Source organism: Phragmites australis, chromosome 4 (assembly GCF_958298935.1).
Source record: "Phragmites australis chromosome 4, lpPhrAust1.1, whole genome shotgun sequence".
Lineage (NCBI taxonomy): Eukaryota > Viridiplantae > Streptophyta > Magnoliopsida > Poales > Poaceae > Phragmites > Phragmites australis.
The window spans coordinates 14414506-14432324 of NC_084924.1; the positions used below are offsets into that span (position 1 = coordinate 14414506).

General features: G+C 43.4%; 2 protein-coding genes across 2 annotated transcripts; both read right to left on the reverse strand.

Moving 5' to 3' along the window:
- Positions 1-1876: 1876 nt before the first annotated feature.
- LOC133914224 (plant cysteine oxidase 2-like) lies at positions 1877-4601 on the reverse strand. Its single transcript, XM_062357358.1, has 5 exons — positions 4116-4601; positions 2865-2995; positions 2574-2730; positions 2249-2458; positions 1877-2133 (listed from the first exon to the last, which is right to left on the reverse strand). The coding sequence occupies exons 1-5, from the start codon at positions 4372-4374 to the stop codon at positions 2009-2011; spliced, it is 882 nt and encodes a 293-aa protein (XP_062213342.1). The 5' UTR covers positions 4375-4601; the 3' UTR covers positions 1877-2008.
- An 8066-nt stretch (positions 4602-12667) lies between these two features.
- Positions 12668-17421, reverse strand: LOC133915784 (membrin-11-like). Its single transcript, XM_062359086.1, has 4 exons — positions 17023-17421; positions 13627-13747; positions 13387-13536; positions 12668-13250 (listed from the first exon to the last, which is right to left on the reverse strand). The coding sequence occupies exons 1-4, from the start codon at positions 17325-17327 to the stop codon at positions 13089-13091; spliced, it is 738 nt and encodes a 245-aa protein (XP_062215070.1). The 5' UTR covers positions 17328-17421; the 3' UTR covers positions 12668-13088.
- Between the last annotated feature and the right edge of the window lie 398 nt (positions 17422-17819).

Below are 17819 nucleotides of genomic sequence, written 5' to 3' on the forward strand. Positions count from 1 at the left end.
CTAGTGTTAGAATCACCGTCGCCACCCTCATCGTTGTCGGTGTCTATGCAGTGGAGAACATTAGGCTCCGCAAGATCCCACTCGAGATGTCCCACTTCACGGTACGTATCCACTGGTCTGGATTCGAGGGTACTGGTATGGATCAGTCCACTTTGGCCGTCCCAACGGAAAACTATGGTTCCGAAGATGATCTTCGAATTGACGAGAGGGGACTCAAAGCTGTCCACCGTCGACTCGAAGTGGCCGTAGAAGCCGTCGTTGGAGAATTCGACGTAAACGTGAGCCCGAGACATGATTAATCCTGCAGAGCAGAAGAATGCCCCTAGCTGGCACGCCAACTGTCGAAGATTAATTCCTAACAATGTGTCCGTAAATAGACTAGGTACATTCGAGTGCAGGGATTAATCACGAGACAGGACAATCGATGTATACAGGTTCGGACCTCCGATTGGAGTAATACCCTACATCCTGTGGGGTGTTGCTACCGTATATTGATGATCTCGAGTACAGGCAATGAGGCTAAATCTATTACAGAGAGTATATCAGATCTGGTCTAACCTAAAGTTAGGGTCGCCAAGTACCTTCTCTGCTAGGGTCTTGATGCTTGCCTCGAGTTCTCTCTTGCTGTGTTTTCCTTGTGTGTTGTTCTCGTGTCCTCTGTTCTCATCCTCAGCTTTTTCACCTTATACAGGGGTAAGGTACCGACTCCTATCCAGTCGTGGTTGATAAGGAGTTATCTTCCTTAACGTCCAAGTAGATAGATTTTTTTTTAGTACTAACCGCATCGAGTTAGGTATCTAATCGAAACCTTTCTGATATGTACTTCGGTGATTTCGGGTGTATCAGACACCGCTGATTCAGTTCCGTGATATTTAAAATTTCTTAATACGTGTTATGCATACCCTATTTATATATGATATATTTTTTATACGTATATATTCATAGTTAGATATTCGATAGTTAAGAATGAGTTCTAAAAGAAAAGGACGATTTCACCGTGGGGGCGTTGGAGTTCAAGCCCTCGTATCTTTGGGCGCACCTAGAGGCCATTAAGTTGCTTCTTCAATTTTTACGTACGGAAGAGAAATAAGAAGAGAAGAAAAGAAAAGGAATAAAGGAGAAGAAGGAGAGTCTTAATTTGATGGTTCTAGATCTGCTACTTGAAAAAAAGAGTAAAATATCTCAAACTAAAGTGCAGTTTACTAGTATTCTGGATTCCTTACTTGGTCCAAAAGAGTACCAGGTGAAGTAGTGATGGCGAAAGAAATTAGATAGCCGGCCGCACGCTGGTTTGCCAATTCCGGGAACCGAATGGAGACCGGCCTTGCATGGACAAGAAATTATAGTGCCACGGTGTGTCGAGGCGATCAATCCACTCGGAAGGGAAAATTCCATAATACCGTCTATCTCAGCCGTCTATTTGCATGGAGATTTATACGGAAGAGTTAGTTAAAAATAATCATATGATACGTGAGAGAATCAACAACTAGATGAGAGATGTGAATAATCAACATAGACGGTGCATGCACAATAAGTTGCCGAGTTGTATTTCCCTAATCCAATCCACTCGGTAGATTCTGCGAGCAGAGCACAATCCACTCAGTAGATTCTGCGAGCTGAGCAGAGCAGTGTGCTGATCCGAGCACCCACATGACCGATGATAGCGATGTATTCGTTACTTCATTCTTTAAAAGCAAAACCTCGAGCCAAGTCAGGTTTCTTATTTGGTATGCAGCCGATGGTGATGTATATAGCTGCGTACGCTGAACATCAACCCAGGTTCTGAGTATGCATGAAGGAATTCAGATTTCAGACTTCATAGAGAGGCAAATTAAAGAACAGTCAATATATATATATATATACAACAAACCACCGATTGGTCCAGACATTTGCACACGCTCCTCTTGCAAACAAACAACTACGATCAAACTGAAATATCTATCTGTGATACAGAAATGTTAATGAAGACACGAGTACTCTCATCTCTGCTACCAGCAGGCCAGTTCGTCTATAAGATCGGAGGGCCTCTGTATGGCACTTCGTACATCTTCAAATCCTTGGGCTTGTCCGTCTCTTTCAGCCATCCCAGACGGGCATTCTGCTCATCCGTGACATGTACGTCGCCGGTCTCACCTGCGTGTGCAAGATAAACTGACATTAGCTCATGTTCTTTGTGATCTCCATGATGAAGAAACGAATCTATCTAGTTCAGATGATGTTTTGAGAGGACCAGGAAGGAGCAGCTTACTTGGATCGTGGTGGGAGTAAGGGAAGTCCTGGTAGTAGGTGCAGTCTCGGTTCTCGGACTCGGAGTACGGCGGGCCGAGGACGTCGAGGACCGCGCACGCCGTGGCCGCCGCGAACCGGTGCATGTTCCCGCCAGACTCCGGGTACAGCACCAGGGCGTCGCACGGCGCGCGGAGGTCGGCGTCCAGCACCAGCTTCGCCAGCCTCAGTGCTGCCAGTGTACAAGCAGCAGAGCTCAGGCATGCTAGCGCTGTGCACGCAGAGACCGCAGGACTGCAAATGGATGGATGGAGATGCACCGATCGATCAGGCGGAGACAAGCTTACGGTGATCATCGGGGGTCGAGCCGCCGGCGACGGGAGGGCCGGCCCAGTCGTATGACTTGGCGTGCAGTGACCCGAGGAGCAGCTTGCTGAACACGGTCATCCCCGGGTGGTTGTGCAGAGGGATGACTCCACCTGGGGGCAGGAAGAAGATCACAATCTGCAAACCACACCAAGAAATAGAAAATACTTGTCATGCGCAGGCTCCTGAAAGGGCTCAAATTAATAAATTCGGGATCCAGCTTGAGTGAGTAACATGTCAATGATTTGAACACACATCGGTTCATGTCGTACCGAGAAGTTTCTGCATTTGTGTATAGTGGTCCGCGTGATAATAGGATGCCATCGACGGCCGGAAGTGTCCGTGTTGGCCTCGAAGACCTTGTGCTTGGCGCTCAGGTGCACATCCTCTGGTCGAATCTTGTCTGCAAAGGTCACAGCAACCAGCACGTCAAGTCCTGCTCACTAAGTGCGGAACGAACAGCGCGTACCGAAGTCCCAAAAGCTCATATAACCTTCTAGCAGACCAATATTACCGATCAAATTCTGAATCAAGAGGTTCACCACCTAGTGGACCTATGTGCAACCGTGGCCATACAAATTTTTAGTTAAGAACATGCTATGCAAAATTAGTCATCTTGAAGTATAGTAATACTGCCCTCGTGTAAGTTGGATGCGGTCCTCGAATTCGGGTGGGTTGGGTGAGTTCTTCTCTTCCCAACCACTTCACTTGTGAGAGCACTAGGTCCTTCGTAGGATAGGAGCATGCCCTTCCCAATTTAGAGTCACAAATGGATCACATGTTACATGGCGGCACACAAAAGCCAAGGGTGATGCTAAAATAAGTAGGCCTGATTTTTTAGTTTTTTTTTCAGGCGACGACTGTGAGCCAACATCCGACGGCTCCCCTGACTCTCGCGCTCCCCACCCTTCAATCAAGTTCGCGTGCTCACCCCCGTCTCCCGCCATCCTCCACCCGTCTTCGGAGTTACTCCCACCGCCGAATCCGCCGACGTCGCCCGCCATCGCGCTAACCCGACGTCCTGACCTACACCAACCGGCACTGGCCTACTGGTTGTCATTCGCAGCCCGTGGGCCGGCGGCACTCTGACCACTCTGCCCCGCGCCTGCCTCCTCCGATAGCCTCGGACCTCCTCTAAGTCCAGCGAGCGAAGGAGCCCCAAAATCAATCCCTCTCTCTCTAACCCCGCCGGCGTTCTTGATCGCCTCATCGATGCATCTAGGGGAAGCGTGGCAAAGTAAACAGCTTGTCCAAAGCAGGGGGCAGCAGATCCAACCGTGCACCAAAATCTATGTGCTGAGAGCAACATAGATTTTTTTCACACAAGAACAATCTGACCTGCGTAGGTCGATTTACCAATAGAACAAATCAGTGAAGAGTTTCTTTTTCCCTTCTGAATTCTGCATGCTCATAAGCATATGATGGCAAGACGGATGCTGCTCTTTTGTTTTTGAAGTGTGAGAGCGGAATGCACCAGTGATAACTCAAGGGGAATGGCCAGAGTGGCGTACGCAGCCACGTACCGAGGATGCCTTTGATGAGGGAGACGTCGGCGCGCGCCGGCGCGGTGCCTGGTCCCCCGAATGCGTCCCTGCACGCCGCGAGCAGCAGCTGGAGCGGCGTCCACGCCGGCGCCGGCGAGGTCGCGGTCTCGTCCGCCTGGTCCGCCACCGCGCCGGCGCTCCCCTCCTCCACCTTCATCGAAACCAAATTCTTTTGCGCGGACGCCACCGCGCCGGCGCTCCCCTCCTCCACCTTCATCGAAACCGAGCTCATCTGCATCGGAAAAATACAATCTTTTGGCGCGGTAAAGTTCAACCTTTTCCACAATCCGTCGCACCAACGAAACCAAGAAAAGTGGCGCAGGCGGGTAGCTAAGCTAGAGGGATAAAGAGTAGGGCCAGGGAGGCATGTACGTATATAGACAGGCAGCTAGACTCGTGCGATCCCTGTGGCCAAAAACCATGGGCCGGAGGGAGGAGCTGGAGTGATCAAGTCCAGGACGACGCGAGCGCGGCGATACCCGTGGATTCCAAGGACGAACTGTGTACGATTCATGGGCTCGACGAGCAGGGGGCGGCTTTGCATTGGTTGGGGGATCAGTGGTCTCGCCTCCCCGCCCGCCTTTTCGCGGGAAAACCACTCGCGCAAGTGCAAGCGGCACGCGTGCTTGATCGACGGCCACGATGTTCTCGTCATGTGGGACCTGGAAAAGGAAGAAAGCAAGGAGAATTTATGCTGCTTGTCAGCTTGTCATGTGACGGTAGCACCGGAGTTTGTGCGGAGGAGATGGAAGTGTTCTGTTTCTTCTTTTTTGGGGTTATGTTTGTTTGAACATGCTAGATGGTAAAGTTTTATTGTCTTGGCTGCCTATGCAAATTTAGCTAATTTTCTATCGGTAGTCGTGACCGGTAAAGTCAATTATGTAAGTATTTATTAAAAATGAGGATATTTAGTTATCAACTATACATATATAAGAGGAGAATATGAGATTTTATGTAGATTCAGTCTCATTTATGATAATAGTCCAATATTATGTGATGCCTTATTTAATCTCAGAAAAAGATAATTATAATAGAAGTGTGCCTAGATTTACTCTTATGAATCTTAGCGAGTTCTCTCGTATTTTAAGTTCTAGAGCCCTAGTCGTATAAATCTAATCGTGGCTTGAAACTGTTGGATCTCAATGGGTTGTTTATGCGTCTATCCAACTTGTTTGGTTTTGTATTGCTTGTACGTATTCTTTGACTTGGATCCCCCTTTGATATATCCCCTTATCTCCTTATATAGTCAGCTCAGGGAAACGTACTATACTTGGAGTCTTGAGCATAATCTTTCCGAATTATATCACTTCTAAATATCTCGAGGATTCTTTCCTAATCTAAAGGTAGTTTTCGTAGGAAACACGATGAACTATTGTTGATGCTAGTTATTGTACAATTTTAGTGTCAACTTCTCTCAAATATGATGGAATTATCATTATGATTATAGATTATCATCACTAATATTGACGATTTTGTGATATATTGCCTTTGAATTGGTTTTGTAGAAATTCCTCGAATAATAGCTCAAAATGGTGAAATACAACAATTGTTGATATGATGTCCAGTTCTCCATCCAAAGATGGGTTGGCCACGGCACATCAAGTGTAAAATCATCTCACAACGGCCCACAAGATTCTTGGAGCAAGGCCCAAGCCCATGACTTGGCACACAAGTCTTCTGTAAAGTCCATCCAAAAGCATCCTAAAACTAAAATTATTCATGGAGTCTAGGACAACACCACCTTCCAACACAGGTTCGGAGTTCAAGACATCCTCAAATGGAAAACTTGATAATACCGAAGTTATAGATCTTGTCGAGAGCTTTGATTTGCATATATGATATATTTTGGACTCTGGAGTTAGGAGATATTGCGCTCGAAATGAATGTTGAGTAGAAGAGTCTGAAACATAACAGATTATCTTGTTGCACGTTTTGGGGATCAAAGATGGTGTTTCTAAGAAAACTTGATAATACCAAAGAAGTATATCTTTCCGAGGACTACAATTTAGAGTCTAAATTCATAGAATTTAGAATTCGGACGTGGGAGATATCATCCTTTGAAGGGAGATCTACGAAAAAGAAAAATCCTAACCAACTTGGAGACTTGGAAAACAAGTTGTACTTTTCTTCCTTTGATAGATCTCGTTTATAAGATGATGGAGCACACCCAAGGCACCTCTAGACTATGAAATAGAACCCAGGGGTGCCCTCAATTGTACACCAACTCATAATTTTGAGTTGAGAGCTACAAATGGTGGAATCTTGCCTTCATCTTGAGCTATGTAGTCTAGTTGCATAGTTTATGTTAGTTGGCTATTTAGTCTAGCTAATTAGCACTCTAATTAGAGTATCCCTTGAATTTTGAACACTCTAATTAGTTATGGTTCTAATTAGACCAAATTTCAAGAGCTAGATACGATCACCGTTAGGTATGTCTATGATAGTGCTTGTATAATTTACCTTGTGAAGATTGATTTGCCTTTGTAAAGTATGTTAGCGATCTTGTATCTCTCTTGGTACTTATTATTATGATCATGCTTACTCTTTCATTTAAATGCATCTAGATGATGAGCTAGTAGATGTAATCATGGCGATTAGATCTATTAGTTGACCTACATGATAGTAAGGTATGATCTAAGGGGTATGTTGCTAGCCTTTGTGTGAGGACCCATCCAAATTATATTCGAATTAATTAAATTGGACGATCATTTAGGAAAATGAGAGGTAGCACACGTCCATCTCTCAACATGCCATGTGTTAACCCGCATCTCATCACAATAATCGTAGCCACAAAATTATTAAAATGAACCCAATTCAGGTAGTCCCTATATGTGTGTTTTGATCATTCTCAGAATAACTATTATCCACACATATCTCTACTAACATGTACATCACAATGTCATGATTAAACAAGTGTTCAAATGATTACAGGTTGATAAATTAAACAAATAGCAAGGTATTATCTAGCAAAAATATACACAACTCGCAGCGGAATAAACATATACAGAAATGAAGACCGGTGGCGCCATTTGCCCACAAGGCAATCGACCGGGGTTAGTAGTATTATAGTGACTACTCATCACCACATTGCTCTCGGTGGGGTACAAGTAGTCGGCAGCTAACTTCACCTGCAAAACAATCAACAAAGCACGGTGAGTACGAATGTACTCGTAAGACTTACACATATGGGTATATATATCCCTAACTCCAAGGATAATTCATTTGAATGAATTAGCAAGGAATATGTCACAAGGTTAAATTGAATTATGCGAAAATCAATTGAACTTACAACTTAAATATGTAAGACCTACATATCCTAATTCTTGGACTATCCTAGCCTAACCATAAGAACAAGACCATAACTGACATATAAACATACTCGACATAAGCCTTCACTACTACTTCCCAACACACCACATACGACCACCATCAGAACTCTACGACTGATGTGGATAGACATAAGCGCGCTCATGACCAATAGTGCGATAATTTAAATTGATCTTACACCCTGCAGGAGAGTACATCTTTACCTACACACATGACTAGGGGTGAAAACAAATCGGATACGGACGAATAATTGTTGTTCTGTATCCGTATTTTTAACCAGAAACAGAAATGAATATAGGAATCCCAAATACAGATAGTATCAGAAACACATACAGTGCGAATATGAATTGAATACAAATACGGATATGGATATTTGTCAAATGATAAAGACCCCTTAAATTATGCATATAAAAACAGCAAAAAGTAACAATGTACATATAGAAATTGTGTTGCATGGGCCTAGATAAGGTTAGGGTTAAGGTCTAAGTAGTTAGGGTTGTATGGGCCGTGGTGGGCTGTGGGTGGTGGTGGTGGACTGATGGGCTTGTACGTTGTTCCTCAATGGGCCAGGTGAAAACGGATTTATCCATTTTGAATCTGACCTGATATTCATTTTTGTTTTTATATCTGACCCAAAAATCGTTTCCATTTTCATATCCCCAAAAACAAATATGTATTCATAATCGATCTAAAAATATCTGTATCCGCTTTGTTTTCAACCCTACACAAGATCACCCTCAATACAACCCAACAGTTGTAAGTGATGAGTCACATGACAACCGTTCACGTACCCAACCGAACCTTTGTTCCCATGTCTGAGTATGCAGAGGCCACCTAGATCTACCCCCGGAGCAATCTCAGGTGCCTCTACAAGCACTCTCGCTCACATCACGGGCGTATGAGTCAAATGAGCGCGGTGACTTATGATACTTGGATCATCCTTAACCTATTTGATATATGGTAGTACGGAAATGTGCTTAAACCAACGGCACCAACAATCAGTGGTTAAACAATGCAAGCGGTCTATAGCATCCAGATTCCTCTCCCGACCTACCTCTAACATCATCCACATCTTGTCTCATTCTCACAAACTTTTCATCCCAATATCATTATCATCGTGGAAGTAATTAAGCCTATAACTCACGAACGATGGAACATTCTACCACTCGACTTCTACCAGTGACATATTCATTGCTAAGTATTTTGGATAAATTTTAAGTTAGGCATTAATATGGTTATCCCCATGTTGCAAGGATTGGGATCAATAATAGTAAGATAGGAATAAATGCAACAAGAGAGGTTCTACCCGATTCCCGGCATCAACTAGCTAAACATGCATATACGGCATATAGCAATATCTAACAGATTAATCAATAATTCACCAAAATATAGGAGAAATATGATATATGCTTACCTTGGTACTCTGCTTCAAATGAAAATCAACCATAAAACCTTCTCAAGAAAACCCATCACTCTCCGATTTGTTGATCACTAAAAGAGAAAAATGCATCGCAATAACATGATGAAATACCATGAAGTAAACTTCATGATGCATGATCATAAACAAGATGCAATGCGATATGTTACGAAAACATTTTCCTACTTAGCACATATCATAAGAAGACTAGTAAAATTGGTTTCCCCAATTTTGGACTTGTAAAGAATTAATAGTGAATTAATGTATCTTTAATATAATTAATTTATCTCAGAAAATTAATTAACTATTTCATAGTTTTGGATATTTTTAATAGGTAGAGAACATTATTATGAAACCAAAAAAATTAATTTCATAATTTTTGGAGCTATAAAGAATTTATTATGAATTTTACAAGTTTCATCAAAATAGTAAACTCCACTAAAACAAGTCTATCTGAGTTGACCGCGGTCAGACCGCCAATATGCATGGTTAGACCATTGGGAGTGTAGGTTGTACTATGGAGAAAGGCGATCAGACTCCTAGGAAATGTGTTAGTTTGATACCCGACGGTCAGACCGACCCAATAGGCGATCCAACTCCTGAAATGGCGGTCAGACCACTATGAGACGTGGTCAGACCGCTGTGCTCGGTCGGTGGCACTTGGTGATCTCGTCGACGATGATTCTGGCGATGCCTTTGGTCAAGACTAACACATTTTAGGTGATTTAAGCGACATTCATGGGGCCAAAAGATTGACCCCATGGATCAACGTAGGTGGAGCTCAGTCCTATGGCTATGGAGAGTTGGGGAACTTAAGGGAAATGAGAGGGAAGTGGTTGGAGAGTTTCACCTTGGTGTGTGGAAGCTTTCTTGAGGGTTGGCAGACTTCGGAGAAGCGCTGATGTGGAGATCGACCCTGAGGTGCTCCAACCAGCCTAGAGGTGGAAGAAGACTTGGGGCTTGCTCCAGCGAGGGGGATGATTGGGAATGAGGTCAGAGACGACGTGGGGAACTCATGAGCAGCCTCCTCCTTCAATCTTCAGCTTCCGTTGAGCTCGAGATGGGAGAATGGTGAGAGATCCCTTCTCTCTCTCTCGGGTGGGGATAGAATGAACGAGTGAGGGAGTGAGAGGTGGTCGATGGGGTCTTAAGTGACAGCTCTGAGTTCTAGTGGTCAGACCACAGGTAGGGCCTAGTGCTAAAAGTCTTTTTTCTTTTCCTCGTATCTTCGTTTTCTTTTTCTTCTCTTTCCTAAATGATTTTGGGTCTTCTTAATTATTTTTTTAACAATTTCCACTCATAATATATATGGTGAAAACTCGCATTGATTAACAACGTAATATTTTTCCAAAATATTTTTGAACACTTAAAACAAAAATAAATAATATGAGGCATGATGTCATAATGCGTATGCATGCTTAATGACTAGATTAGGATTTTAGGGTGTGATACTTCGCCAAACTTAACCTGGTTGTAACATCTTTGTTAGATGTAGGAATTTTACCAGCATTATAGACTTCCATGAACTGTCTAATGCTTATTAGCTATGAGTCTACTTGCTTAGATTGTATTTACTAAAAAGTGAGAGAATTGAATTACCCTACGACGTGATGGGGAACTAGGGGAGTCTTTGTGGGCTTAGTATGTGATAATTAAGGAAGATAATAGATTTAAAGATGCTTAGCTTAGCAATGGCAAAAATATCTTTTGGCTAGAACTACAAGTACTGCTATCGAGATAATGCTTAATTCATATCTTGCTAAGACTCGTAATTTCGGTTGTTACTTTCTTTTGCTGCTTTCGCTCTACATTCATTGCTCCCCATATGCAATCATGCTTCGTGGATAGGGTTAACTTAATAGATTAAGTATAATGCTCGATTGGTTTGCTTGTTTATCCTTGTGCATATGATAATCTTGGAATACTCTAGGTGAAAGGCTACATATGACCCGTGCGCTTGTGGTAATAATGTTATATGCATAACTAATTTCAACAACTGTCTGGAATATCTACACATGTCTTATTTACCTTATGACGGTTTGAAACATACCGTATCGGATTAAGGACATATGTAAAATTGAAATATCGTCCTTAGGATATATTGCATTTCTAGTAAACCCTTATTTACTAATTGCCCAAATTGGAGCAATTTCTCCAAGACATTAGGGTGGATCCCAGTCAATTGCATTATCAAATCATCATCAGCTAACACACCAACTCTGCTCAGAAGAGGGCAATTGGATTAGATATAGTCGGAGATCCGACCGTATTAGAACTCACATAGTCGAGAATGGTTCTTGACAAAAAAAAATTATTCCTAATTCGGAATCATCTTGGATTGAATAGAACTTTTTTGGATAAAAAACCACCTTCAACTAAATAGAATTCTACTCGTAGAGGCCTACCTAATTGAGAACTATATCCAACCGTAGAAGCAAATGGTTACCTTCTCTTTTTCTGTGTCCTCAGAGAATATCGCATTAAATACACACGATTTTTTAGGAGTTGAAGCAATAACGACATTTGGAAAAAGGTGTTTCGAATTTGAACAGCCAGGGACGCCACTAATTGAAGTGATAATGCCGACGTTCATTACGAAGCAGTTGCCAAACCCCTCTGGCTTATAAATAGAAGAGGGTTATGATGTTATCTTTATTCCTACCCACACATTCTCAAATCCTTCGCCTTGGAGCAAAAACCTTATCTTTTCTTCAACCTCCAGCCCCCAAACCTCCAATGGCATCTTCTAGCAGCGCATGGGTCACCTCAGAGACCTCGGATGCTTGCATCTAAAAGCTAAAGCTAGAGAAGAAAGAATTGATCGCCCCTAAAAATCTGATTCATTGGAGGGAAGCGGAGGAAGAAGAGTTTTCAACCCCAAACACTAAAGAGATTATGGTGTTAAAGGCCTTCTTCCATAGCGGCTTTCATCTCCACGCCTTGGATTTCTTCAAAGAAAACCTCAATTTCTACAGCCTCAAGCTCATCAACCTTAACCTCAACTCTATCATAATACTGAGCATATTTACTCACCTCTGCAAATCCTTCGTGGGGATGAAGCTGCCCGTGCTTCTCTTTTGCTATTTCTACCCGCCGAAGCATATTTTAGCTGTAGAAGCAACCGGATCCACCGCTTTTGCCTCCAAGCCTTGTCGGCGAGTACATCGATATCACGACAAAGTCATCGTTTGCTAGTCAGCACACCAGCGCTTGCCACTACCAACACAACGCAACGCAACACTCAACGGGAAAAGGCTTCATCCCTCGTCATAAAAGTTCCAAAATGTGGTTTGAACTAGTAGCACATGCAGGATTATGGGTGCTCATGAACAAGACTATCACAGGATAATAATAAATCTCGTACAGATTAAAGCCTGGTGCTACCTGGGGTACACCAGGGTGCGGCCGGTGGTAGCCAATCCACCCCTGGGTCGAACTCAAAAGAATACAACTTTAGTTTCCAGCAAACCAGATTCTCAACTCTGATAATTAGATTCTCAACTTTCAAGTGGGAAATAAATCTCAGTATGAAAATTCAATGTTTGACCCAAAAAATCAAATCTACCGGCCATTGCTGTGAAATTTGAGAAAATTGTTATAGTTGCATCAGAATCTTCAGGCTTCACAGGAGTAATACTTCCTTTCTTTTATCATTAGGCTTCATAGGATTATGCACTTTGTTCCTATACTAGCGACCATGATGTAGTACCAAATGTACACATTTTGCAAGGGCGGTGAGAGCATGCTCGGGGTAACACCAGTAATTTTTGAAAGACTGCCGCACAACTTCCACAGATAAATCCTAGTTCCACTTTTATTTGCTACGAATCAAATATTTTGTACAGAAATAGGCAATCGAATATTTTGTACAGAAATAGTACCATCACCTTTTTTTTTTGGCATACAGCAAAGTATGTGTAGGAATTGTAATATAATAGACTACACAGCTCTGTGCATACAGGATAAGGAATGAGTATTTAACCCACATGTAAGCTTGCATTGAACTTGCAAAGTAGCTAACACGAAAGATGTTGGCGGAAGAACCTACTTTGACACTTGAGGCCATCAACTGGTCAGAATGGTGCATACAGAGAAGGACTACAAGAGCAAACTTAAACTGGTCCAGTATCAGCACGAAACTTTCACAATTCAATATCTGACCTATTCCCGTGATTTGCACATACCATATCTCAAAACACAGTGCAGCACTAATGTGTCAACCGCCAAAACGCAATCATCACCACTACGGTGATGATCATACCAGCATACGCAATCCACTTGTCGACACGGTGCCGCCTTTCAATAAGCTTCAAAACAGAGTTTGATAGACCAACAGTGTTCAGGATATCCAAAGCTTTCCTTTGAGCACTCTGCAGTGCAGTTAGACTAACTATTAGGAGACAGATGTTAGACCATCAAAAGCCATGAAGATGGCCCATGCCATTCATTAATAGTCTGTCCACAGTTAAAACTGATGATTTATGGTGAAAGTGAAATATGTTTTACCTTAAGTCGATCCCTCTGGTCTGCATACTTGTGAAGGATAGCCACACCTGTCTCATAAGCTTCTTCAAGCATGCGCGAGGAGCTACGAGCTGATTGCATTGCCTGGGCTTCATCGTCGAATATTCGAAGGACATGTGAGGACTCACCATTCTGCAACAACAATTTTCAATACTTTAATCAATTGAAATTATCGTACAGAAAAGGAAAAAAGAATCTAGATTTGCTTAAAGGATTTCTTACAGCTCTCTCAAATAGCTCCGCCCTTTCTTTTGCTTCCAGAATCCGCTTTTGTTGACGCAAGGAATGCCTGTCAAGGGTTTCCTTCAGTGAATCAACCTCTTCAGACAGCTGCTCCACTTTTCTGCCAAGACAGCACAAAAAAAAAATGTGTCATAAACTTGAAACTTCTACTACTAAGAAGCTCCTATCAAACTTCACAAACTCTGAACTTTCTACATGCAGCAGGACTAAATGAACTCACAACCTAATGCATATCCTAGAGCATTTCTCTGATATCCAGCACATCAAATGTCAGGCTCTGCAAAAGACAACTCAAAGCATGATGCAAGTAAGACACATTGCTCTTAAATATTTAAGCATAGTGTTTCAAAAGTAAATAAACCAAACTAAAACATAATTCAATAAGGTGGACCTTATAAACTAGTTGGAGCGTTGCAAATAAAGTTTTCCAACTAGAATGTTGCTGGGACAAGGACAATCTTCCTAACAATAATGCTATTTTTGATAAAGTTCATGTACCAGTAGTATGAACAATTTGGGCAGCTGTGTTATAGAACAATGCAGCATTGTTGTACAAACCCCAGCATACCGGTTTTGTATAGATTCAATGTTCTAAAAGGCAGTAAGTAATAATTGTTCAGTCACCCACCTAGTAATGATTGCATGACCTAAAAAGCCTGACTATGCATATCTGATTACACCGTAACCGGCAGGGGCACTCTTTCCCGGTATGTGGCCTAGTAGACCAATTTTAGAACAGTTTACAGAACACAAACAACACGCCATGGCTGTTACGGCAATGTGGCGAGGCGCAGCGACCCACCACCTTCACATCTTTACAATGCTTATGGCGCGCGGTGTGGCGACGCCATACACATGCCCTCAGTTAAATCCAGCAAAAGGTTGAAGACTGATTTAGCTCAAGCTTACTGTGTAAATCAGATATTTACTATGTCAATCAGATATACACCAATATATTTATAGGTATAATAAACAGACAACAAGGGAAAAGGCAAAGAAAAGGAGGAACTTGTTAATTGGCCTAGCCCACCAAGCTGGCCCATAGAAGCCCTCGTAGCCCATGTCTCCTCTAAGGCTCTAGCCCTAGCAGCCAAGCAACGCAACGCTGCTTCTCTCGTCTCCCTCGACCTCTCACGAAACCCGCCACCGCCAAGCATGATGCGTGCTCCATCGCCTCTCCTGTGCTCTCCAGCAGCAAGAGCACTTCTCCCACCACCGCGCTCTCTTGCCACCATAGCATAAGATCCCGCAGCCGCCCCATGCTCCCTCCTGCGAGATCTGGACAGCGGGGCGGACAACGCAGGGGCAGGGGGCGATGGGGGACGGCAAGGAGTGCGGGGATCTCGGTGGCAAACAGTGAGGAGCACAGACAGGCGGACGTCACGGAAAAGGTGGCGGTGGCAAAGACGACACAACTCGGGCTAGGGTATTGCGGCACACTGATGAGGTACTGTGACCCACACACTCGGTTCCCTTCCTTATCCCCTCGACCGAAGTGGTATTGCACCTTCCACACACCGCCTTGTCGCCATAGGACACCAAATCCGCGCCACGATGACGCCACGGCGATATGGCGGACACCATACTCGCCGGAGCCATGGCTTCGGCAGATTTTCCGCCATGCCGCTATATCGACGCTGCACCGATGCCTTAACAACTATGCAACACACAGATGAAACTTCTTCACAAAGGAAAGGAAACATGGATCAACAGGATAAACTAGTCAAACAAGGCAAATGAATACATATTCAGCAAGATAGACAAGGATGGTCTAATATCTTCCATAACAACCAAAGACGAGTGTGTATCTAATCAGGTTGACGCTTGTGGCCTGAAAGTTTCATGTTGTACCACTCATAGAAAAAGGCAAGAGCCTCTGACTAAGCTGGTGAGATGACTGTTTGAGAGGGATTAACATGGGGACCAGATTCATTCAGATAGTACTGCTGCTATTGCAACCACAAATTGTTAGCTTAAAAGGTAAAAGGTAGGCTTCAGAAAATGGTCAAAAATGAAGAGTGTATTCCTATGATCTAATGTTGATAATGTATGCACCATATCCATGTAAAGCACTACAAAAAGATCGTACAAATTGTTAAAGAGACCACGCTCACAAGGAATTCAAGGTCAAGTGGCACTATATGGTTAAAAACATGACGGTGAAGTCTTCAAGGATCTGCAGTACAGTGCATAGTTATAGCATTTGTATTGCACCCTGAAGGTGCATATATGCAAAATGAGAACTGCTAATTAATTAGAAATAATGATTATAAAATGAGGAATAGAATCCTCTGCTTGCATAGTCAGCTATGTCAGCTATTATAAAATTAAGCTAAATTTCCTAATATGTGCTATGAAATTAAAAACCATTGCAAATTTTGCTTACTAATTAACCTGAGATAATCAATGTAACAAGACAAAATTTTGCACATTGCCTGCTTTGTACTGCAGAGCTAAAGTACTACATGCAATAGACTAGTAGTAAACTTTATGAAGATGCTTCTATTTGCTCTAGTAGCACAGACGTTAGAACAGATCAACTTGGTCATGTTTCTCATGCTGGCATCCTAATTAGTAACATTGCACCTTTGGTTTCACATTTGACAATGAACTTGACAATGCGAATTGCTAGCACTCAGTATTGACAAAGCAAATCAATTTAAAATTCCTGACCCATGAATAATAGATAGCATGCGATTGTAGATTCTATGAGAGTAGCCCATCAATTCTAGTTAGTGTTGCAGGCATCTAGAAGCACAATATCAAACTTGAGAACGATGATACTGGAGATAGAACTTCCTGTTACAAATCTAACATTTTGAATCTCCGTGGCAGGCTGGCAGCAACAGCCAGATTTGGATACTTTTTGCCAACAGCAACAGTTCATTCTATGTCGATAACCTTACCATTCTCTTCCTTAACAAGTAGACAACCAACATACCAAGCAACAATACAGTACGGCAAAAAACTGATAATGGCTAATCTTGATAGGTAATTAAGACAGGCACTAAAACTAGACACACTACGAATGGAATCAACAGGCCGATTCGATTGTCGAAATCACAGTTCTAATAGGCATCCGCCTACGTGACTTAGCCGAATCTGTTATGATAATGGCTAAGCAAAATAGCTAATTAAACACCTTAAGCAACCGTAGATCATCTCCTCACTCCTCACCATTGACACAAAAGTTCACACTCAAGCAACTCAACTGGCAAGTATTACAATAAAAGAAAAGGTAATACCATAAACTGTGATCTGCACCCCCACCGTGAACCCAAGAACTGCCAGATCTCTGGCTTCATCAATTCACGCTCTACACAACCAATTCAACCGAGCAGCTAAAGTAGTCGAGGATCTAAGGAGAACCCTCACCTCTTCCAGAGGTCGCGCTGGCCCTTGGCGGGGATGGATCGCCAGAACCGGTCCATTTGAGCGCACAGCGTCTGGATCTGCGCCACCTCCCGCCGCACCTCCTCGGCGGCCGCCGGGTCCCCCGCGGCGCCGCCCCCGACGAGCGGCGCCGAGGAGGAGTAGGAGGACGAGGTGGGCGCCGAGGCGAGACGCTCGACGCGGGCTACGCCGTCGCGCGCCGAGAGCAGCAGGCGCCGCGCGCTCTGGTACATCTCCGACAGAGTAGCGCCTCCGCCTCCGCCGCCGCCGCCGCTGGAGAATTCCATCGCCGCGGTGGTCAGTCTCGTCGGGATCGAGGAGGCGGGGGGGGGGGCGTTCTCCTCTCTCTTTTCCCCACCCTTTTGATTTGTTTTTTTTTTCAGTTTGGAAAGAATGGGGAAGTAGAGACCGGGAGGTGGGGCCCCGGTTGCGCTGTGACTTGAAGGGTTAACAGGTGGCAGATTACGACTGGACATCCGTTCGATTGCTTTCGGACGATGGGATGGTGATGATAATGGCGCTGCCTTCCACCCAAAGCCACGGGCTCCCAGTTAACTAACTGTTTTTCATGCTTCGAAGACGTATTATGTAGCCCATCTTCTCGGCACATTGAAACCGACCGCTATCCACCGTCTGCTCTCTACTTCGGGCATGTTTTATTAGGCTAAGTTTTTAAAAAAATTATTTTTAAAAGCTGTTGAAAAATTATTTATAGAAAAAATGTGTTTAATTGGTTTTTTATACGAATAAAATATATAATATATGTAATATTTCTCAAA

What these genes read in the sequence shown, in the direction of transcription:
- LOC133915784 (XM_062359086.1), bottom strand. Translation starts at nt 17,327, where the DNA reads ATGGAATTCTCCAGCGGCGGCGGCGGCGGAGGCGGAGGCGCTACTCTG. An exon ending in CAGCGCGACCTCTGGAAGAG is followed by an intron (nt 13,748 to 17,022) that starts GTGAGGGTTCTC and finishes CTGTCTTGGCAG; the next exon opens with AAAAGTGGAGCAGCTGTCTG. An exon ending in ACCAGAGGGATCGACTTAAG is followed by an intron (nt 13,251 to 13,386) that starts GTAAAACATATT and finishes ACTGCACTGCAG; the next exon opens with AGTGCTCAAAGGAAAGCTTT.
- LOC133914224 (XM_062357358.1), bottom strand. Translation starts at nt 4,374, where the DNA reads ATGCAGATGAGCTCGGTTTCGATGAAGGTGGAGGAGGGGAGCGCCGGC. An exon ending in CCTCATCAAAGGCATCCTCG is followed by an intron (nt 2,996 to 4,115) that starts GTACGTGGCTGC and finishes TGACCTTTGCAG; the next exon opens with ACAAGATTCGACCAGAGGAT. An exon ending in TTACTCCCACCACGATCCAA is followed by an intron (nt 2,134 to 2,248) that starts GTAAGCTGCTCC and finishes TTGCACACGCAG; the next exon opens with GTGAGACCGGCGACGTACAT.